Here is a 25,123-nt window from a genome sequence, read left to right as displayed (position 1 = left end):
TCAGGTCATGATCTCGCAGTTCGTGAGTTCGAGCCCCGCGTGGGTCTCTGTGCTGACATTCAGAGCCCAGAGCCCATTTTGGATTCTGTGTCTCCCTCTCTCTCTTCCCCTTCCCCACTCATGCTCTGTCTCTCTTTCCTTCAAAAATAAATAAATATTAAAAAAATTATAAGAAAAAAGTCATAATAAATTTCAAGCCCATCAGGGTCTAATCTGAATGTTGTGTCTTCCCTGAATATCATCCTTTCATCAACATGCTCTCTCTCCTTAGCTTGAATTTCTTTGGTATTACTTGTCACTTTCTGCCTTACATTATAGCCATTATATACAAACATGAGACTCTGGAATTTTTGAGGATGGGGATCAAACTTTGTTCATTCCTTTATATCCTATGGCATGTGGTATGCTTTTTTGAGCATAAAAAAGTAATGGGTTAATATTGAAGGATTTAAATTAAATTCACTCATTAATTAAAAGAAAAATGTTGTTAATTATATTCATGCATTATTTACAGGTGTATTAAAGTGTTACAACTATCTAGAAACTTTGCTTCACTAAAATAAGGCTGGCAGACAATTTTTTTTTTTAGTGGAAGTTTGGTTTGGAAAGAAGTGAGTAGATAAACTGAAACAGAGAGAATAAGAACATTATGTTGTCCAGAAATTCCCAACTCCTAAAGAGAACTGAACTCAAGATCCACAATTGAATAGTCAAACCACTTTTTTTTTTCCAGGAAGTACCTACGAAGTGGGGAAAAATTTTTATAAGCTATGCATCTGCAGAGAAGGACACTATAGATTACACACGCATTCACACACACACACACACACACACACACACACACACACACTGACATACTCGGATACACACACACATAGTGCACACACACGCTTTTCCCAATCTTTTTTGGAAATTTTGTTTTTGGCTCTACTCTTAAATCATCATGCGACCACTAGGGAATTCATTTCCAAATAGAGTCAGTCACTTTTCAAACGGGGTAGTAATACCTTAACCCAACAATCCCTCAGTATATTTGTGGCATTCCAATGAGAATGTAAAACAAGGTCAGGTTATATTCATAAAGTGTTTTTCCTGTTTAACAACAAAAATCATTTCACAAACCTTTCTATTGAATATACTACCTCTGCAAACTGGTAAAGCTGAGAACTGCACTCCTTGGTATTTTTAAAGTCCATTAAAAAAAATGCCTGCAGTTCTAAAAACCAACCTTCCATCCCTCATTCATAGAATCAATGTGACATGTAAATGTGAATCACTAGAGACGCTACTTAAGAACCAAATACTCATTCATGGATGCATTAGTTGCTCTAAATGGAGTAGCCAACGTGCGGTCTTTATCCTCAACAGGTTGTACATCCACTTAATGCACCCAAATGTAATAAGGTGATAGACTGAAATACAGATGCTACGGATGGCCTACACAGAGGCCAGAAGCTTGGCTCCCTATTTTCTAGAATGACTTTCTGAGAACAAGTCACTTTCCCTGATTGGTTTCCTTCAGACAAAATAATTGAATCTAATGCTCTGTGTCAATGCAAGCACTTGGATTATTTGCTTTATGGTGCACCCCTTAGGGGCTTCAGGGTCCGGTGTTAAAATTTGCCTTTGATCAGGCCTCATCCTCTCTTACACATCCTTATTCATAACAAATTGGAAGCTATTATCACAACATATTAGCAACAGTTTTAATGCCCACGGTGCATCTTCAAATAAAAAGAAACAATTTCCTCATGATAATGGATGCAGTATCTTAGTTGGCCTCATTATAATATTTATCATCTGTTATTTGTCGCATGTGAGAGCACAATGAGCCGGTGCCTTACCCTAGTGAAAGATACACACCCCCTCAGGGCTTACAGTTTATTGGAGAGCACATTTAAATTCAAGCTCTACCTTATTAAAATAAACCCTTCTATGCACATCCAAGAAGACCAGGGAGATGTGACTTCATGGCTGCCTTATTGAAAAAGGAGTTTCTTATTTACTGAGGAATGGTTCAACTTAAGGAACATAATTAACTTAATGATTCCTTGGCAGAGTTCCCTGCCCCCCACCCTCCATTTGTAACTGTCATTTGCGGGCACCTATTTCAGTTTTCTCTTAAAGAGTTTGCCTTGAAAAATATTAGGATTTGAATCCAGACTGAAATCACCAAAAGAGATTTCACTGGACTCATTTCATTGAAAAAATGGGAGATGAAATATTGTAAGTTTTAGATTAAATTGGGAATACATAAGACACAGTGTTAAATATTCACACATTCCCCGACCACTCAATTTCATGATATCTTCTCTCAAAGATACCTTGTTTCTTCTTATCTTGGCCGCCACTCCTGAGGTCAGACCTGGACCTTTTGGTTTCCAATACCTTCGCCCTCTCCATAAAGTCAATGTAAACATCTGCATTATTGACTACCAACATCTATCTTTCTGGCTCACTACCTCTGCTTGGCTAAGCTCAAGTCCTCTTTGTCATTTATTTGGCCACTCCTATCCACCGGGTTTTGCAATTTTCTCTGTATTCCTCCTCAATTGCTGAAAAGATCGCCTTGCTGTATACAGCTTAAGTTCATTATTATCACTCCCCAGCACATACCCTCAACGCCCTCATCCCTGTACTTCAGTGTTAATGTGAAAAGCGAGGGTCGGTCAAATGTGGCGTCATGGTCAGTTGGTTCAGGGGCATGGCAGACAAGGTTGTCATGATCATATGCACACGCGACCCCATGCAACCACCAGGTTTGGTGCATAGCCTCCTCCCATCTCTTCGCCATAACATTACTAGGTCAGCCTATGCCCACAGCTGCATTTGATTTAAAAATATGTTATAATGTGACAACGCCAAACATATTCAACCTTATTTTCTGCCTCTATACTCACCTCTATATCCATTCTCACCCGATGCCCTCCACCAAAATACAGACACCTGATTAATGAATCTATATCCAGTTAATTCATTAAACCCATTAATTCTTGAAGACCTGTTTGACACAGGCAGAGTGCTAGGTCCTAGTCGTTCAACAGAGAGCATGATATTTATCTTTCCCAAAGTGGAAGCTGGATGATCAGGACGCATACCACGAAGAGAGCAGTGATGTGAAAGAGAAAAAGAAAAGAAGACCTCCTTCAGATGGCATCAAGTGACTAATTCATTCTTCTGGTAAAAGCTACCCTTCCCATTTCTTTTAATCCTACCTGTTCTTTAAAACCCAGCTCCAATTCATTCCCCAGTACCATTCAATCCGATCCCCCTGATAGCTGATTTCTCTAAGCTTCTCTACTTCTTACACCAGCAGAAGTGCAGATAAGATAGACTTTATTTTTCTCATCCATTTCATAGTTTCGATGTTTTGTTCTCCAATAAGGTAAAGGTTCCTAAAGTGAGGTGGGGACCAGTGCTGTTTCGTAGGTTTGTTTTTAACAGTCTTCATGAAGTCTTGAACATGTGGGAGACTCTCTTTTCAGAAAAACTGTCCTATTAACGTTTCCTTCTAAATTATCAAAATAAGCACAGGTAAACATTTTACAGTGGAGAGTTACATAAGCACCATTAATTGAATTCTGCGTGATGAGCAAAGGCAGTGCTTTGAATTTTTCGGGCCACATTTAGTGAGTTTAGATAAAGCTAATGCATTGTTTTTGGTGGGTATTATGAGTTTTTCCTAACAATGGTAGAAGAAACACAGTCATAACAAGTTCCATAGTTTTCTCTTGTGTTACATTTAAACTTTGGTAAAATCCAGGCAGACAAGACTCTTCCATAAGGATGGAGGTACAAATGCAATTGCATTGTGCACACCAGCTCTCTGAACAGAAATCGGTGTTTTCCACCAAATCTTCCCACCCCACCTCAACCCCGAAAGCATCATTAGCAGGAATGGTAAATAATAGTAAACAACATCCCCTTAGACAGTCCCACCAAGTTCAGAACACAAAACAAAACAAGACCGCACAACCGTACCTTGACAGATACATGTGGAAAGCTTGTTTGCAAATCATTTCTTCCAAACCACTTTTACCCTCCGTAGGACCCAGTTTTCTGGAAGGAATGGAATGTCGTATCTTGATATCTGATATCTTCCTTCATAAGACACAAGCAGGCTCTGGAGCAGAAACGAATGGCTAATTGGGGGCAAGAAGGTGAATCCAGAAGAACTGGTCACCTCAAAGTGAAGCATTAGTGACTGAATTTGCACAACAGGCAGGATTTGATGTGACTGAATGCATGATGGCGACTGAGTCATTCTTGCCTTTTGAAGTCATCCTTAAAATCAAGCGAACTAACACTTCCCATTTCCCTTCAGAGATACAGAGACTATTCACAGTAAATCAGGTGACAGAAACTTTGGTTCACATCCAGTTTTGTGGGGAGACACAGTCATTGAGTAATTTGTCTAGCTCAATGAAAGTCGGTGATCTATGTGTCACATTCCCTCACATGAGGGGAACTGCCAGTGTTCCCACCAACTTGGATTTATAAATCATTTGTTTTTTTTTTCCCTTAGGAGCACTGAGTGTTGTCATACATGCCTTATGATGTGTTTCTACACACATACCCCCATTTTACAAATTAAATAACTGAATAACAAGGAAGAAAAACTAAAGAGAAGAGTCGGAGGTAAGATCACAGAGGCAACTGGAAGCATGGGCTCGATTCTCGGCCATTGTTAAGGGCTTGCTCTGAGTGGCTTGAGAAATGATAGGGAGTTTTCTCCTTACGTGCGGCGCTGGTGTGAGATAAACGTGACCATAAGCAGATGTCACTCTGCAGCTCCAAGTTCATGGCTCTACAACAACCCGAGCTTTTTCCTGAAACTGGGGATAGTGTCCTTACTCTACCAATATATTTTTGGGGAATGCATCTTAAACACACGTTTTATAACACAGAAAAGTTGTTATAAATGCACACTTATTTCAGCAGTCCCTACTTTACTCTGCACCAAGCAAACTGACAGGATACCTCGTGGAAGTAACATCTAAATTATCAGTCTTTTATATTTATGCAAAATACCTGTATTCCTCAAATGATATGTGTACCACAATGTCCTTGTGAATACACAGTATTGTGTGATTGGACCCATTTTATCAATGAAAGAACACACTCTGGTAAATTGACTGGCAGACTCAATTCCAGAATGTTCCACGTCTATGACAATCTGCCTGTTTGTATCATGCCACATGACTTACATTTGAATGGAGGATTAATGACACCAGATAACTACATTTAATGAATTGGCACAGTGTATGGACCAAATTACTCATAATAATAATAATGATAGCAATAATAAAATTATAACCATCTATGTTTAAGACACTATCCTGTATATGAACTATCTCCAAAGAAGTCCCCATTTTGCAGATGGAAAGATGAACTTTAAGAAGCCTAAGTAACTTGTCCAAGGTCTCACAGCTTGAAATTAAGTTGGTTTTGAACCAGGCCTGCCTATCCCCAGAACTTTTGCATAGTCTTAAAATGTATGGGACATGGGGAATTTTTTAAAGAAAAAAATTCCAAAAATAGTGTCTTAGAATATAGATATGCTGGACAAGATGGCCTCGTTCAAACAGGCTTGCCTCTCATGGCCCTGACATAGATGCTTCTTACATTCAACAAGCAGAGAGATAGTCACTGTGAGCTGTGGGCACCATAGGGACTTTGTTCTCCTATGACCCACCAGTCCCAGGCACCATGGACCAGCCAACACACGATAGGCACATGGACCTTCTCCTGGCCTTAACTACTCAGGGACACACTCTGACATTTACCTGCTCCATACAGGCCCCAGAGTCAACCCACATCCTTTTGGTCCACACCAATACCTTCTCCACTGTTTCTGTCTATTCCTGTTCCACAGCCAGATGGGACACAGCTTTCCCAATTTTTACTACCTGAGAATGTGCAGACAATGTATACTAAAAATAAAGAAAGTAAGTGATTAAATCATGAGCTCTTAGAGCCTGGAAAACTCTTTTATTGCTTTAGAGGAAGCAATGACTTTTATAGAGAAGAAAAGCCTTTCTGAGACCATACTCAACTGGAAATGTCACCTGCCCAAAGTTGAGACTCTAAGCATCTCTCACGACTTGAAACATCACTAACTGCAGAGTAAAGAACCCCAGCCCAACCCACTGGAGAGGAGCCATCTGGAGCAGACAGCTTTGCAGTATCCGCATTGGAGGAGGAGGAAATTTACAAAGTCCCTACCAAAGATAAATAATTGTAATAAAAACTGTAGAAATACACGGGATGGAGTTGCTATAGTTAAGTCTGAATTTCAAGAAATTGCTGAGAGATTGCACACTCAGACACTTAAACAACTCTGATGTAAAATCCATAACAAAAGAAATAAAACACTTCAACACAGATGGGCGTGGTGGTGTTCAACACAAAATAAGATTGGTAGGTTGTAGGACCCAGATACCTAAGGAAGCAGATTTGAGTTTAATCAGCAATGGCACATTTCCTTTGACCACAGCCAGCTAGGGAATTCTCTAGCTCTTTAGAGAACAGTTGATTGAAATTTGATTCTTGCATTGTATGTTATAGAATATGTTACTTCTTGCTTATATAATTAGGCTACAGGTAACAAATTATATGCAATAATCCTTCTGTAGCGTGGCAATTTTATTTAAACTTTTTTTTTCCTAAGTCCTGTGTTAAGAACTCTTCAGGCATCTTTAGGAAGGGGTGTTGGATAGACTGGATCGCACTCAAAGACTCTAAGACTCTCATCTTGATTCTCATTCTGTCCCGATCATCTTGTGCATTAACTTGGAACAAGAATAATGTCAAGAAGTACTGATTAATGGGTGGACCAAATAAATAATCTCATAAAAGTAGTCAAGAGAGTGATGCTCCAGGTAGGCAAACTTGAGATTCAACATCTCTTAACACTAGTCATGTGACTCATTAGGCAAGTTTCCAGATGTATGTAAGGTTGTCTAATAATAAACTTTAGGACCAAGTTTGCCAAGTCCACATTTATGAAAAGACAAAGATATAACAAGATTTCAATCCACATCTTTGTCTTTTCAGGGCTCCTGACAGAGTCAACCCTGTGTGAACTTCCCTTTCAGTCTCTGGATTGATAATCTTCGTCTTGGGTTACCTAATCCTCTCAAGCAACAAGGGTTCCTTGGTCTACTGGACGTTACTGTTACCCAGAAGGTGCTACTTACAATATTTAATTTACAAAGAAAGTCAGGGAGATGTCCTTACATCTACAAGGAAAATCCCCAATGTTCTGCAATACTAGTCTTTCCTTTCATTTAGCCACAAGCATCCTAGATCACTGTTCCAAAGCATTATTCATGGAGATGCTTTGAAAATTTCTCTTCAAAGGATAATGATTGTGGGTTTCGTGTGCTGCTGCTAAGGGAGCTGAACAAGAGTCTTTATGTTGTAAGTAATCAAAGGGATACCTTTGGGACAACATCGCATGTTGAATGGTATAGAACAGAACAGAATAGAATGGAAATTGAATCTCAGAGCTAGAAGCTGCCCCAACCCCCAGAGTACTCAGTTCTGTGTTTTGTGAAGTGCTCTGACAGATAGAAGCCCCTCTAATGGGCAGTATGTGAATTAAGAGTTTCATAGTCAAGTCATGAAGAACAGACAAGTTAAAGACAGTTCAGCAGGTTTCTTAACTGCAGGTCACGAAGATAAACACCATGCAAATGTGTATTGTGACCGTCCAAGAAGATTTCACAGTTTATAGTTTCCCAAGCTATTTTGCTGGGAATTTCACAGACCTATGAGCATCCTCTCGGGAATGGACTTGTAGTTAGTGATTTTCAAACCCGACTGCACATTGGATCCACCTGAAGACCTGTAAAAAATGGTAGTGTAAGGATTCATCCCCAGAGAGATCTATTATTTGGTCTGGGTCAAGGTCCTGGGCACTGGTATTTAAAAAGCCTTCCAGGGTCTCACGATGGGCAGCAGGGTTTAACCTCCCAATGCTTTCATGACCCCCACAAAAGTTAGGGATTTGGGAACATACCCATCTCATCTCTAAAAGGGGCATACATTATTTATCACACTTTCATAAGAGAGTCGATCAGAAATTAGAAATCCACTGTCTTATTTTATGATTCATTACCAGCTACTGGCAGATGGGACAGCTCATGTTTGAAAGAAAAAGAGGAAGCTCTAATCCGTGGGGAAAACTACTGCAAAAAAAAAAAAACAAAAACAAAAACAAAAAACCATAGGTATGATGTGGACTTTGGAGTACGTGTGCAGCCAAGTGAGGGAAACTTCTTATTTCAGCCGAGAGTTGGTGTCACTAGTCATTAAATAGTTTTGTAGGTGGGGTTGGGACTGGTCTTGCCCCTGGATTCTTAGCAAAGCTATGCCGGAAACTATTTGTTTCCTTACCTGGATGGTGTACTTCCCTATTCACTGTGTGGTCTTGAGTTACCTGTTAAGGGAAGTCCTTGTTTCAATACTACTGATAAACTCACTCTCAGCAAGCATCATGGTGGAAGTCATTTCATGACAACACAGCTCTATAGGCCGTTGTAGAAATTGGCTGAAATATGCCCCAGAAGAGTGTCCCTTAGGAGGCGCACAAAGGGGTCACTCGCCCGCCCGGAAAAGTTTGGAAATAAAAGTCCTATCCAAAGGATGAAATAAGAACTCCATTAAGTTTCCCTGATGGACTTACAAAGTGAACAGTCCAATTTTTTTTTTCTCAAATTAAATAAACAAAACCTGTTATCTTTTTAAAGGCCACGGATTATCATTCTCCTCCCGGCACTTGGGACTTCATTATGTCCATGCTGCCAAACGTGTCCCTTTTTTCCTACATAGCAGCAGGATTATGGAATGGAAATGCACAAGTTTTGATCTGAACTCTCTGATGGTCAATCGGTATGGGTCAAAAGAAAATTTTCGAGAGAAAAAAGACAGCTTTGCGAATGCTGAGGCTGAATCCCTTTTCCCGTCCCGGCGGGCCCTTTCCTCTCCTCTTATACCAAGCATCCTGGGAATGAATGTCAGCTACGCTTCTGCCAATGCTACGAACAGATGTGCCACTGTGCATAAAGGTAGCGGAAGATCTGTTTAAAACACCGCCTATGGAATTGTTCCTGTGGGTGTGATTATAAGGGGGAGATGTTTGGGAGGGTGATGGAGACTAACAGAAAATGATAGCTACAAAAACCTTTCGATGCCTGTGAATAGACAGTACCACCAGAAATACCATAGGTTACCTTAGAACGTGGGATGAAACCGGTCTATCCAAGCTAACTAAAATTTGTATAAAGATCTGTATTCGATCAAGTTGAAAGTTACCTAGGAGAAAGCAGAAAAGAGGCTCTCGGCTCAAGCAGGGGTCAAGGGAAGCTGTGAGGGCCCACTGTGGGTCTCTGTGGATTGTCCTGTCCCATCATGCCTGGCACCGATATGCGTTAGTGGCCAGGGGCAGGCCACGGTTTACTGACTCCCAGTGCAAAGCAGGGAGTGTGCCAAGATTGTCCTTCCCAGAGAGAGAGAGGGAAGGTGAGCCGGGCAAAGCCCACTCAGTACCCAGAGAGTGTCTAAGAGGATAGGGAGCAGCACAGGCAGAAGTGAGAGGCTGGCCTTAGTTACCAGATGGCACTCCATGATTTTTGTCTATGTGTGGTTTCAGAGGTGCTGGTGACCCCGGTGTTGTCTTTCTCCCATAGTACTGACTAACCCGTAGCTGCTAAGGCCCTTCCCACCACAAATTTATAAATGTGGGGATTTCTGGGGAACAGCTGGAACTCAGAGGAGGTAATAGCTATTACCCCATAATGTTCTTAAAAGGGAGGGCCCAGAGACACCCAACTGTGAAGGGAAAGAGAGGAAGCGAGACAAGTAAATGTCATCCCAGAGCCTGAAGGAGGGTATTGTCTCCATCCAGCTTACCCCGAAGTGGGTTCTGATGGCTTTTTCTTTCTTCTATATTTTAATACAGCCCCAATCGCTTTCAATGAGGAAAATGAACTTAGATGAGCGGGGGCTGGAAATAAATCCAGAGGTTGTTTCAAAGGTTATTTATGAGAAGCAGATGTCTCCATGGAGGAAATCAGTGGCATTTGGAAGCAGGGATCATGTCTCCCTAATACCATAAGCCCAGCTCAGCAGTGGGCAAGGCTCAGTGCCTGTGCCTGCTTGCTCTCCGGGCTCCTGCACAGCGCCATTTGCACGGGTCTTCAGAGAATTCTCCGTCGCATCAAAGCTCAGAACATTTACCTCCTACAGAACCGCTAATAGCTGGCAGTTTTCTTCTCAGCTCATCTACCACCATAGCTCCCATCCTTGGCTATTCTTTCAAAGTGGGCCGTTGCCTGGAGCATAAAAACTTTCAATGCTTTCTTGGCTTCGCTAACTAACTCTCGCTCCTGATGGATTTTTCACGCATGGCAACAAAGTTTCTCAAGAATCTGGGTCTCCTCCTTTTACCTGGGTCCTGAAATCACAGCCAGGAGAAGGGCGTGTCGCTCAGAAGATGATGGCTCTGCTGGCCAGGGAAGAGTAGGCAGGGAACAGGTGCTCCAAGTAGGCACCATGAGATGGAAAAAGTGAGAGCAAACCCTACGAGGCATAGGTTCCCAATGGAAGCAGGGACAGTTTTGCTCCCCGAGGGGCATTTGTTAATGTCTGCAGACATTTTTGACTGTCATGACTCCATCAGGGATGGCTCCTGGCATCTAGCAAGTGGAGGCCAGGGATGCTGGTAAACATTCTGCAAGACATAGGACAGCTGGCTCCGCAGAGTTATGCCGTCCAACATGTCCCCCGTGCCATTGCCAGGCACCTACCCTTGGGGCTCCCGAAATTTTGTGAGATGACGACACATCACTCTCCTTTTGTGCCCATTCTTCCATCACTTCAGCAGTTGGGAAGATATCCATCTTTTCCTTCCCAGTGTTGCTCTGAGTGTGGGGCCATGGGGTTCAGTTAGAGGGAGCTAAGTCGAAATGTACTCTCTGTACACTTCCTGACCCAAAGAACACCCCGTGTCCCGACACATACCGCTTTCCCATCGCTGTGTTGCTTTTAAACAGTCCTGCAGAAAACATCATAAAGCCAGAGCTAAAGGGAGTAAGTTAATCTTGGACACATCTTCCCCTGCTTCCTTCTGCAGTAACTTTTCCCAAAAAGCTATTGGGTTGGGGTGCCTGGGTGGCTCAGTCGGTTGAGGTTATAGTTCAGGTCATGATCAGGCAGTTCGTGTGCTTCGAATTCTGTGTCTCCCTCTCTCTCTGCCCCTCCCCTGCTCACACTCTGCCTCTGTCTCTCTCTCAAAAATAGGTAAACATTACAAAAAAAAAAAAAAAGACAGTAACATTTACAAATTGCATTTTAAAGCAGAGATTAACCTTAACCATAACTCTGAGGAAATTAAACATTCAGCTTATCGACATTAAGCAGGAGCATAAGGTCAAGTAGACAGAGTAAAGGGTGTCTGCATCTAAACACCTGAATTCTAGGCATGAGGGCTCTTTATCTGACACGCTATTTGAGCTAAGTAGTCTTTAATGAATCATTTAATTTCTGATCTTCAGCCCCTCATCTGCAACAGAGAGAAAATACTTGTCCTACCTACTTCACGGTGTCATGGAGATAATTAAATAAGATTTTACAAAATGATCAATGATATCTCAACACTAGATACAAATGGACATAAGAATTCTTATTATTCACAAACTAGCCTGAAGCCACAGAAGCAAGTGGCAGAGCCCTGGAGAATGGTTTTGCTCTTAGCTCAAGTACCATTGCTCACTGGAGACTGATGGCCTGGAAAAATACACACTGGAACACCATCCTTTCTGGAAATCTCCAGGATGTGCCCGCTTCCAGAGCTAAGAAAAAAGAGCAGTGTAAACAAATCGATATAACTGTTGTTCGCTTACACATTACAACCGAGCTTCTTAGAATACCTGGGCACCCAATGTTTCCCATGGCAACGTGGAATACCCAGGTCCATCAAGCACCCTGCTAAAGAGCTAATTTCTCTAAACACTTGGTGATCATTTATTAAAATGGTGGAGGAAACATCACTGCTTCTTAAGTCAGAGATCCCAAGACTCTCACGTTTTCCTCGCAAATCACAACCCCCAAACACATCTTAGCATATGTGATTCTTTTGATTTTAAAAATGATATTCATGGGGTGCCTGGGTGGCTCAGTCAGTTGAGCATCCAACTTTGGCTCAGGTCATGATCTCACGGTTTGTGAGTTCGAGCCCCGCGTCGGGCTCTGTGCAGACAGCTCAGAGCCTGGAGCCTGTTTCGGATTCTGCGTCTCCCCCTATCTCAGCCCCTCCGCCGCTCATGTGCTCGCTCTCTCTTTCTTTCTCTCTCTGTCTCTCAAAAATAAATAAATGTAAAAAATATTTTTTAAAATAACATTCATTTAAAAACATATTTATTTATACATTTAAAACCAAATTAAACCTCAGTGCCCTCCATGTATTGATAATTTCTCTAGTTCCTTAAGTGAAAGAGTCTAATACTTGATAGCATTTAAAATAATTTAAGATACACTTTTCAAGATACTTGTTTTCCCAGGCCTGAAACAGAGAAATGGCTATAACGTTTTTCCTCATTTAGCAATTACGTTATCAAATTATTTCTGCATGAAACTTTTAGTGACTCAAACCTAAATAAAACCATTTCAGTTATCCATATAAAACTTAAAATTAACAAAGATTTGGAGCACTGAGTTCAATAAATATTTATTTAGAGGCAATTTTCTTCTTAGGTATACCATTACTCATATATTATTATGTAAAATAGCGTGTGTATGTGTCTGTATACCCTTCATACCCTTTCTGTGCATGGCTCTTGTCAAATTTACAAATGATTATAAGAGGAAGTTATTTTGACCAGTATTTTTGCCCAGTGTTTATGGGTTCCACAAATAGCTCTAAAACTAGGCATGAAAACCACACTTTTCCTTTTTAAAGTTTCTGCTCAGATCAGGGCAGACATTATGAGTAATGCTGAATTAATTTCATTTTTAAACAATTAAAAATAAATGACGGATTTTCACATCACTCATCATCTGCATATAAATTAGCAACGCAGAAAATTCACACAGGTGCACTCTAGCAACACAGCATTAGGAAAACATAAGCTAGTTTCTTCTCGATAAGAAGATGAGATATTTACCAGCTATCTGAAGAAGTCCTGAACAGTCCACGGGATCCCTGAAATAATGCGTCCACGGGCTTCATCCTGCCTCTATACAACATTTCATCCATTTCTCTCTCCCATTCCAACCCTATTGTCCTTCCTTTTTGAAGCAATACTGCATATTTGTTTACCTAAGTCATTTGCTCAGGTGGGGCCGGCTGGGGAAAAGAGCCACCTTAGGGATTCCAGCTCAGAGACCAGGAGGCGGGAGCTTGAGTTCTAAAGAAGTAACTATCCTAGGAAGGGAGGGACGGGTGGCAACAGGGAGAATGGGCATGTGAAGCATACAAAACAACATTCTGGAAGGTTCAATTTTCTGTGGCAACTGAGGAAAGAGGGATGAGGAAGGTGGGTAAGGGGTGCATCCTGGAACCATCAGGGAAATTTCACTGCATCTTTCTATTGAAACAGCTCATTTATCCATGATGATGAGGCCCACCTTCCTTTCAGATCCCTTAACCTACGGCTGACAGAGTGAAGCAGGAGGAAAGATATTAAGTAGCCTCATAGTCGACACGATACAGAATGACAGCAACAAAGGCCAAGACCACGGGACAGTGCAGAAGAGTCAGGGCGCACAGGCCAAGAGCAAGTGTGCCCAGTGCGGGTGTGGAACACGGTTTTCAGCCCCTTTCCCTCTCAGACTGGTCCCCACATCCACACAATTAATGACTCTAGAGGCAGCACAACAAAACTTTTATAGGCAAAAGCAGATGGAAAGATGTTTTGTCATGAAAAAAATCCTTAGTAACACTTCTTCTGTCAAATTGCAGGTATTAGTGATGCTAAAGGGTTTTGAAATCCATTTAGTAGGTCACTATCAGAATTTCATTTGGAAGGGATAGAATACAATAGAATAGGAATTGGCATCAGGCTTCCCGTATAAGGGTAAGAGATTTTTGTGTAGTGTTGCTTTATTTAATTTTACTCTCATTACACTCTCTCATAATGCTGTGCCAGCTTTTTTGATCGATTACTACCGTTGCCGTTGCATCTTTGTGTGTGTGTGTGTGTGTGTGTGTGTGTGTGTGTGCGTGCGCACGCACCCGTGCGACTGTGGTTGTCCTTTTGATGTCTCACTCCTGCAACTAAATCACACACTGCAGGATTTCAGTGTTTGCCTCATTCTTATCTCCAGCATTTAGCACGATGCAGGGTCAAACCGGGAATGAAAAATATTTATTGAAGACATAAATAAATGTCTGAGAGGCCTTGCTTCCTAAAGACTCACTTTGAACCAGAACATCACAAACCTTTTCTAGTTTATATATTTGGTTTTCAATACAAGTCATATCTAGTGATCTTTAAAATGTTCAGAAATCCTCCTTTACATCATTGCTTAAAGGAGAGAGGTGGCTCACAAGTTAACACTATTAATTTAAATCCCAACCTCGGCCGAGGTTGAAAAATGGAAAAATTATAACAGGCCCCCCAACTGTGTTCTCTCTGTTCCTGTTCTTAATCCATTCAGTTCTTTATTAGGACATCACAAGGTTCAGACTTCAAAAACTAGCAACAAAATTTAGAACAAAAACATAAATACAACAAACTGCATTAATTCACTAGGCTTAGGGCAGTAATTTCCTTCCAAAGCATTTGCTAATGAAAATAGTGATCATTAGATGAATTGACAATAACTAATTAGAGAACAAAAAGTAATAATCATGACTTACCAACTTAATGGTGAGATTTGATGGTTGATAAACAACAGAGTCACAAGAGGTACATGGATAACCTGATTGCTTCTTGAGAGAAGATTAATTATGTAAGGCAAGACTTTTAATTGATACACATTTCTGATTAAAAGGCATTGTTAAAGGAAAACTGGAGATCAGTAGTCATCTTCCAATTTTTCTGTTATTTCTCCCTTGGATTTCATGGCACCTAAATTAAGAATCATTCTGAAATTTCAAAGAGGTGTCAATTTAAGGAGGACAGGAGGTCTCTTGTTGAATTATAACAGTCCTTACATTGCATCAAACAAGGAAGTTGTAAATAAACAACAGGGTTGTTTACTCTAAATTTAAGATAGTTAACACTTGGATCTTATACTTATTATAAGTATAATAAGTATATTATTATATATACTTATATATATAGTATATAATATTATAAGAAACTTGTTACTTGGATCATGATATTGAGCTACTTTACAGCAACTTTTGGGGCACCTGGGTGGCTCAGTCAGTTAAGCGTCCATCTTCTGCTCAGGTCATGATTTCAGGGCCAGAGGATTCAAGCCCCGCGACGGCTCTGTGCTGACAGCTCAGAACCTGGAGCCTGCTTCGGATTCTGTGTCTCCCTCTCTTTCTCTGCCCCTCCCCTGTTCGTACTTTGTCTCTCTCTGTCTCTCTCAAAAAATAATAAACATTAAAAAATTCTAGCAAATTCTTAAAAACATTTTTTTCTAACTTAAAAAACAAATTATGCCAAAAAATTATCTTCGCGTCGTTCTGGTCATACCAAATACGTTTAAGTCATCTCAAAGACAACCCTAGAGATGCAATTCCCCTGCTTCAACATCTTTAATGGACCTACCTTGCCATATTTTTCGGTTTTGCATTCAACATCCTCCTTGATATTCCCTCAGCCTACTTTGCCACACATGGCCTCACGATATATCCTGTATCAATCATACAAACCACTTCTCCTTTTACAAAACCTGTGTTCTTGTTCCTCAATTATCACTTCACACTCTCCCCTGCCAGTGTCCCTTGAACGAGGTACACCCGTCCTACTGAAAACATATATTTCTTCAAAGGCTAGCTCAAATGCCCTTTTACTTAAGAAGTATTCCTTAAGGCTGTCTGGTTGACCTCCATCTTTCTCCGTGTTCTTACTATGCCTTTAATTTTTACCAGTACAATTGGTTGTATTTTAGAATTTTCCTCTACTTATCCATCTTTCCTATTATAAATTTATGTATCTTAGAACAAAGATATCATAGTTACTTAATTTCTAGCATTTATCTGTACCCACTCTTCCCAATAACAACTGTAATTGTTATGACACAGTTACTCAACGATGCCTGTTGAAGAAAAATAGTCTTAACAAGGATAAATCTTTCAGAATATAATTTTCTGAAATTTAAAAATGTCTCAGACTATCAGAAACGATTGTCCGAGTTGGGAATTTACATCTTTAGAGCAGTCTGGAGCTCCTTAGGAAGTAATGCGAATTTTGATTGCATTTACTTTTCATCAAGATGGCATGGCTGGTGAAGTTCACCACTGTCCGTAGACAGGTAAAGAACTAGAATTTCTTAATGTAGGTTTACCTTTGGGATTGGTTACAAATTGAAGAGAGGAACGTGGAGCTAGAATAATGTTTTTTTTAAGAAAGCTACTTTGTAGAAAACAGGACTGGGGGAAGGAAATCACTTTGGGGAAAATCTCATGAAATTCAATTATGTATCCTATAAATTTGAGATGCTTTTCGTATCCTAACAACCCGGCTAAATTTAACCTCTGGATCTTCTCAAGTCTGCCCTTAAGGAAATGCTGATCACACTATAAGATATACAAGGTGACTGTATAAGCAAATAACCTTTGGTCATTGCTGGTAGATTAAAAAAGGAAGTGAAAATAATGGCGTTTTGGAATTCTAAATGTTTTCATAATGCATTGTCACAAATCCAAAAAAGCTATTAGAGGTTATTATTTTGGCTGGACTACCAGAACCCATAGAAAGTTGAACCTCTGGCATGCCATGCTGTTTTATTAAGGGACTTTTGATATGCATATGCAACAGTGCCTCTTAACTATCCCAATGGGTCATTTAGGGTCGCTCAAATTTTCTGGATTTTTTTCATAAAGTATTCTCTCTGAGATTCACTTAATAAGTAGAACACATTGGTATCTCTAATGCACTAAGGTAGAGTATTAATTTAGGACAACTTGTATTTTAAATCAAGAATAACTGACCTGATTTTGCAAGAATTAGAAATTCCCATACAAATTAGACTGAATTCAAAGGAATGGATTTGACGACAGTGGCTTTATTTAACCGAATTCCTTCTTCTGGCCAGAGGGTACAAAGAAGCTCTGATCTAAAACCTTACTCTTCAACATACTTCCCATTAATTGTTCTATCATTTCTTACGTTCTCTTCTTTGGCTCCCCCTCATCGACTGTTCGCTGAATCACCTATGAATACACTGACTCCCTCGATATTCAATCATATCTGCTATCATAATTTTAAAACATATTGACACCCTAAGGCCAGATCTCTAATTTGTTTACAATGATTGGATTCCCTGATGGCATCTCAAATTTGGCGAGTCAAAGTTCTTCACTCTTTTCTTTCACAATTCAAACACTTTTCTTGTGAACTGCCCATGAAGAGTCATCTTCCACGCCTTCCACTATTTACAGAACGCTTTCTATATGAGGGTTTAAATTATAATTTTCTCCTCCACCTTCCAGTAAGTTTCTGCAGTGCCCTTTCCTGGATTACTCTGGCCTGAACCTCACACTTAGGACCACTATTTTTTATGGCAGGTTATTGTCATCTGTTTTTATCCCCAGATCATTCCTGGAAGAGTCTTAAATTAACATCTGATCACTAAGAATAGAAACAATAGAAACAATGGAATGATTAGAAATAAATGTCCCCAGCTCCAGGCTAAAGCTGCAACTGATTGTTGGATTTACTTCCAGCCAATGTGTCTTGTGGTCAATGGCAAAAAGCCAGCATACAGAAGATTTCTCAAGAGTTTAGAAGCTTATGAGCTTCCTGGTGATCATGTTACTAATCCTATCATGAGTTAGGCCTCTGAATCACCTCACCTTTGAGAAAAATAATAATAAGCACAGTTAATATCTTCCATCTTATTCTCAACATTAAAGATAGAGAGAGAGGGAGAGAGACTGGCTTCTGTTCCCAGGACTGTTAATTAAATGGCTGCACCATCATGTTCCTCATCGCTGTAGGGATTCCCCATCTCAGAATCTTCATACCCCATGCCCAGGACATAGGTTCTTCCCAGACTCTTGCACCCCATGGCACAGGCATTTAACACTTACTCTTTCCTGGCTTATGATAAACAACCTCTCTGTACCAGCCTTGCTTTGGCTCCAATTGGGATAGCACCAGATTAAACTTCCTAGAGCATACGATTTTTTTATTAATGACTTATGTTTCCATAAATGCCTGCGGGATTAATTTTCAAATGTCCCTGGCTGAAATTCAAGGTTTACATATTCCCCCTACGACCTAAAATTTCAAAGAGTTTGAACTGCTTTGGGATTCTTTAAACATTTTTCTTTTTATAAATACCAGGATGGATAAGCCTTGACTTCAAGGCTTTAAATTTGATTTTCTAATTTGTTCCCGAATTTGTGGATCCTACTTCTCCTCAGAGACAGTTTGTCCTCCTCCACGAGACCATCTACAATTCTTCTAACTCTGATTTTCTTCCTGTTTTCTTTACAGAATTACATACTCTTCTGTTTTGAGCAGATGGAGGTGCCTCCTTCATATTACACACACACACACACACACACACACACACACACACGCACATTATGTATGTATACCTCTCTTTTTAGACTTAGGCCATAGATTGATTCTTTGATATACTAAGACTCTAAGCAAATTCATGCGGGGTTTTGTTATCCAAAGGATGGTCCAGGGACCAACAGCACCAGTAACATCTGGGAGCCTGTTAGAAATAAAGAATCTCAGAACTACTAAATCAGAATCTGCATTTGAACAAGATCCCCCAGTAATTTACATTAAATTTTGAGAAGTATTGCTTTGGAGGTAAGCTTCTAAAAGCACACCTATAATATAGGTACTTCACAAATGCTGAATATGACATATACAACATATGAAACACAATGCATGGTGCAGTTTTGTGTTTTTTGTTTTGTTCTGGTTTGTTTTCGCAGACTCTTCCCTCCAAAGACATAGGCAGTGGTGGTTAAAATTGGTTCATACAGGCAAGCAACACGCAACTGTGAAAAGCTTAGAAAGTTTCTAAAATAGGTGTGAAACACAGGCACTTCTATTTACTTTTTTAAATTTTTTTAAGGGAAGACATTTTCTTTTCTTTTTTTTTAATGTTTGTTAATTTTTGAGAAAGAGACAGACAGAGCATGCATGGGGAGGGACAGAGAGAGAGGGAGACCCAGAATCCAAAGTAGGTTCTAGGCTCCGTGCTGTCAGCACAGAGCTCAACGTGGGGCTTGAACCCAGGAACAGCAGGATCACGACCTGAGTGGAAGTCAGACGCTTGACCAACTGAGCCACTCAGGCACCACAAACACAGGCACTTCTAAACATTAAATACACAAACTCACAAATAAATCATATTAAGAATAAAAGTAACATACTCAAAACTCATCACTGCCCAATTATTTTACTTACATTACTATTATTTATATCTCGGATTCCCCGGCCCTATCTGTATGGTATGATACTATAAGGATGTGTATAATACCTCTTTTCAACTGTGCAATGAGTGACCTGTGGTTGGTAGCTTGAAATCAGTCATGATGGTAGTATTTATACCATGGAAATCCACAAATATTACAGTTCAGGTCTTGACTGAGTGTTTTGATTTTCTGGATTTAGGAAAGTGATGGAGAAAATGATAATAATGTAAATGAACTTAAAAGTGTGTCATAAAATATACATTTGCATACATTTTCTTTTCCTAAGGATCCTGTTCAACATTTACCAACATATTGCTGGGTAAAGTCACAAGAAATAGAACGTTCCTACAATCAACAGAAACGTGCACATTTTTTTTATGTAAAATCATTTTCGGACATCTATGGAAAGTAGAGTAACCCACCCTATAGGTTTTTATTAACTTATTTAGACTCAACTCAAAATTTTCTCTGAACATATATGGAGCTTCTCTAGTACCATGCAATTATGAATTATTCCATAAACATGTTCTGACCTCACATATTTATTAGAAAATCACGTAACCTCTCCAGGTTTCTTTTTCCCTCACTATAAAATGAGGAGTTTATATTCCATAAAGTGTCATGTTCTCCAAGACCATTTAATTCCCAGAGGACATTCTAAGCATGTAGGTTTATTAGCAACTGGGGCAAATGTCTTTTTCAGTTTCTCCTTGGGAAGTCAGTTCAGTATTGTGAAAGATACATCCAAAAACCTGGACCAGGAGATTTTAATTACAAACAAAATATGGGATTTACTCTCTAGCTCTGTCTACACAATGGCAAAAGAGCTGAATGAAATCTGTAAATGTTGACTCTTCAGGTACGTAACTTAATCATTCAAACGGTAACCCTCACACATGACCAACTAAATGATTTCTCAATCTAGATTTGTGGAAGTAACATAAATACATACAAAAAACCAAAATGCCATTTTTACTTTCAGATTCAAGTAGAATATTGTTTCCATACCCCATGTGGAATTTATACTCATAACGTATAAATCAAACAAAAGTTAGTTGCACTTCCTTCCTTCAGTCTTGTTTATGTTTTCAATATCAGCATTACCGTTGACTAACATGACAAAGAGAAATTTAAGTGCCATTAGAGGAGGAACAGAGAGAAGATGGTATCATTTGAGGAAGTAGAATGAAGCTCATTAGTGCACCATACTGTGAAGTGGTTACTTTGGTTTAGTTTCGCAACAGTCCAAGATTTGGCCAATAAAACAATTGTTAATTTGGGTAAACTTATATTCTTCACAGTGACATATTCCAAAATGCAAATAGTGAATACATTTGTTTGGTTCATTTATGATTGTTTGCTATGGTTTTCTATACATTCACAAATTTCTACCAGAGGTATGTATAAATTTAATATTCATGAAAAAATAGGAAAAAAAAAAAGATTTATTCTAGACAACGAGTCTTAATGGACCCAGAACTGGAGTATCTGACAAAGATTATACGTACTTTGTGGGGAAAAATTTTCCAGTTGTCCTGACCCTCACTCTTGGGTATATATTCAGAAAATAACAAATCTCTGAAATGGGTGATGTTTTGAAAAACAAAGGAGTAATACCATATTTATCTATTGCTAGCAAGGAGAGAGGTAGTTCATCTGCTTTCTTTCTGGAGAACTTACACTGAAATATTTAGGAGACAAAATTTAAATGAAAAAAAATAATTACTATTTAGATATAAATGTTTCAGAAAATGACAAACTTTCTGGATTTTTAAACAGCACCCACTGAACATATGTTGATAATTTGTCCCCTTCTTTTCTACCCAAAGTCAAAATTAAGAGCATCAGTCTTGTACCATGTTTGAAAATAGACTGATGGGTTTAGGGAACGATTTCATTTTAAAGGCCTCTTGCCTCTGTACCAAATGCTGTCCCACCTCAGTGCACTTACGTTCCTTCCTCCCAATCAGTAACTGTCTTCTAGAGTCAGTGGGCTCACCACTGTAGATGACTCTGACCTCACCCTTCCCCTGTCCACTCTTCTAATTGTCTACTTCTATTTTTTTAATTTTTAATGTTTATTTGTGAGAGAGAGGGGGGAGCAAGGGCAGAGAGAGAGGGAGACACAGAACGTGAAGCAGGCTCCAGGCTCTGAGCTGTCAGCACAGAGCCTGACATGGGACTTGAACCCACCAACCGTGAAATCATGACCTGAGCCAAAGCTGGAATGCTCAACCGAGTGAGCCACCCGGGCGCCCATCGAATTGCCTGCATATTTGCTGCCTGTTGAAAATGCATAGCCAAACCTGTGACTCTTATCTCCAAATGAAAGTGAAGGAGAGCCAAGCGAGCATCCCAACAGACTAGTAGACCTGTGTGATTCTCAGAGATATGATGTCAAAGCTGGCTGATTTTCAACAGTTTCCTTCTCCTTGGGAGGCAGTATGATTCTTAGAAGCCAGGTTGTCAAGTTTCAAATCCAGGCTCTAACTCTTACTAGACATGCGATTTTAGGCAAATCACTTGACCCCCTAACCTTTACCTACTCCATACAGAAGACAAGGACAATATGGTAGCTCCCTCAAAGAATGGTGGGAAGATTAAATATCCAGTAGAGAATACAATAAACCCTTGTTAAATGGTATTTCTTGCCATTATTTTTGACCTCTTGGATACATTCTGTAAGTGAAAATTAGCAGCTAAGTGATGTCAAGGTGTGTTTGGTATGTTTATACTGCATTTTAATGGATTCCTTGGAGCATTTTCACTGCCATGGAGAGACAGTGGAGTCTGGCATTGAAGGCAAACAGAGCCAGGTTCAATCCCGGCCTTGACATTTGCTGCACACAATTGTGAGCAACTTACCCTCTCTCAGCTTGTTTTTCTCCTGTGGCAAATGAGGCAACATATTCACAGGGGCTGTTTGGAGAATAAGATAATGCCTTTATAGTAATGCCCCCACCTAGAACCCAGAACCTTGTGAAAAGTGGTTACTAGCATTCACCAAAATCAACTATAGACAAGCAAGTGTTTCAATGGGGAGGTTGCCCGGGATATTTCTATGAATGTGTTACTATAAGTCTAGTTCAGAGACCTACTCCCAATGAAAATAAGCTAAATTACTTCAAAATATGTTTAAATACAACCATGCTTTGGTATTTTCTTGAACTCAGAGAGTGAAAAAAGCTATTTGAGACATAATATTGCTTTTAAAAAGTCTCAGCTATATTTTTTTTAATCTATCATCACAGCGATATCCAAAGACCAAGGTCACAAAGGCAGGTTTTCTAAGCAACCAAAAAATTAAAATTCATCCAGACTGCACTGCTTCCCACACATTCATTCACACACACGAATATATAAACACCAGTACATAAACAGCTTCAGGTATGATTTTTAAACTGCAATGGCTTTGTTTGGGGACAACCAAGTTTATAGCATGTTCAATAATACAGACATGGTTTCTGGCAGACATTTTCTGCAGAGTGGCTGGAGTCTGATTAATTTCCACGAACAGTGGAGGTTTGTTGAAATTCCTCCGTATTGAATGGAAAGTTGATCCTGAATAACGTTCTAACACATATTGTTGGCAAAGGTATGCATGCATGTTAGTTAGATTTAGCAACATTTTTGGCATTGTCATCTGAAAAGAAAGCATGCTTTACGTAAGACTCAGGTAAGATTGTATGTAAACATATGTACGCACATATATAAATATATACGCAAAGTCTTATGTAAAAGTTTTTCTAGTCTTTACAGTCCAGTGCTATCATTATGTGCCAGGTTTTTGCTTTTGTTTTTTTCACTACAGTCCTGGTAAGGCGTTGGCTATTAACATTTCAAAATGTAAGTGAGAAAGAACACACAATGCCCCGTATTTTGTGGGAAAGGAGAATTTCTCAGCAAGCATCCCCCCATGAGATGTTTTCCTTAGAATTGCTTTTTACCCACCAGAAATGCTGAGCGTGCTTTTCCTCAAGTATGGCACAAATAGCAAGATCCAACGGAAATTAAAAAGAACCTGTACTGTGTATGCCAGACTTCAAGAAGGCACTTACGTCCTGCAATTTGGAGTTTCAAATTATCCTAATGAATAGGCCAAAGTGAAACCTAATGGGATTTTACTTTTATTTCTAGTAATTGGGGGAATGGATATACCTATGTTCACATCTAACATAGGAATAAGCAGACATGGAGAAAATAAGGAAGGACAGAGCTTTTCTATAGTAATATTTTAAAAAGTAGAATCTTACCAGATCTATTATGTTAGGCACAAAAAATCACATCACAAGTAACTTAAGGAAAATATACCAAGTTTTAAAACTGTATGTGCATTCTAAGACAGAAACACACAATGCAATCGCTTACCGTTTCTGTAATGCCTAATAGATAAGAAAGCTGCAATATATTTCATTGCGAAATCTTCAAAATGGCCTATTAGTTGTTAATTAACACTTTTCTCCTTACTTTAGTCTACTGAAATCAGAGTTTTGAAGTACCACCTGCCTGATTGATAGAAGAATTCTCAATATCAAAGTTAGAATTCAAGTATACATACAAACTGTTAAATTCATGGGTCACAGGAAATCGTTCCTTATCACAATCAGAGGAAACTTTTCTTCGTGTCCTTCATGTCCTCAGAGCTTCTCCTCTTTCTCATTAGGATGGTGGATGTTGCTAGAATGACTAGATTACTTAAGTGATCATGGGTTTGTGTATTGCTGATGAATTAATTTCCTAAAATGTCCCTTTGTCATGCCTCTTTTTCTCAATGATTTTCTATTTGCTGGATCTGAGTTTCTCCATTTATCATTCAATCACATCCTTAATCTGAATGCCAATACTTTGTCTGCTTGAACTGAACCTGTGACTCAAACTACCTTATTTCTGGATTTATTTCTGTGTTTCTTCTTCTCTTCTGACCAGAGATACCAGTCGTATTGGATTCAGAGCTCACTCAAATTTAGTATGGCCTCATCTTAACTTGATTATATCTACAAAGACCCTATTTTCAAAAGTCCCATTCACAGGTACCAGGGGTTTAAGACTTCAACATGTCTTTTGGAGGGACATAATTCAACGCATAAAAAATACTCTTCTCTCAATGCTCAACATACGCCCCAACTCCATCAAGAAGGTACTTGTCATCTGTGTAGCTGATACTTCTCTAAATTTTCATAGACTGACTCACTGTAGGCATTAACTATGAAGGGTTTGTTCATCCCTCTATTCCAGGAACCTGGAATAGTGACTGATATGTAGTAAGAACTCGATAAGTATTCATTAAATGAATGCCTGTACTCAACAAATGAATCCATTTATACCATATAATTCAGTTATTTTTTTTGTATGCAATGACACAGTGGTACTTGCTTTATTTAAATTAATTGCTTTTCTAAAAGAATCTGAAGGACACTATTTTATCAATCTTCTATCCCAAGAGGATCACAGAGTCCAGCCTGGGATTCCCATGTGGCTGATAATCTGATAAATGCTTTACTAATTGATCGGTCTAGAAAAATCTGATTGAAAGGTAGTAAGACATCAGTAGCCTAT

The 25,123-nt window shown here is 39.5% G+C and overlaps 1 protein-coding gene across 2 annotated transcripts in view; it reads right to left on the bottom strand.

Moving 5' to 3' along the window:
• Positions 1 to 25,123, bottom strand: part of NYAP2 (neuronal tyrosine-phosphorylated phosphoinositide-3-kinase adaptor 2) — a 266,423-nt gene that overhangs the window by 173,134 nt on the left and 68,166 nt on the right. The window contains exon 1 of one of the 2 annotated variants that reach the window (XM_053215873.1): positions 3,982 to 4,758. The exons of the other annotated variant lie outside the window; for it this stretch is intronic. Within the exon in view, the coding sequence (XP_053071848.1) occupies positions 3,982 to 4,019 (38 nt within the window). The 5' untranslated portion in view covers positions 4,020 to 4,758. Of the gene's footprint in view, positions 1 to 3,981; positions 4,759 to 25,123 lie in introns of those variants that run through there. 2 annotated transcript variants of the gene reach the window in all.

This window comes from Acinonyx jubatus, chromosome C1, assembly GCF_027475565.1.
Source record: "Acinonyx jubatus isolate Ajub_Pintada_27869175 chromosome C1, VMU_Ajub_asm_v1.0, whole genome shotgun sequence".
Taxonomy (NCBI): Eukaryota; Metazoa; Chordata; class Mammalia; order Carnivora; family Felidae; genus Acinonyx; species Acinonyx jubatus.
Note: the sequence above shows the minus strand (reverse complement) of the source record. Positions and strands in the feature narration are given on the sequence as shown.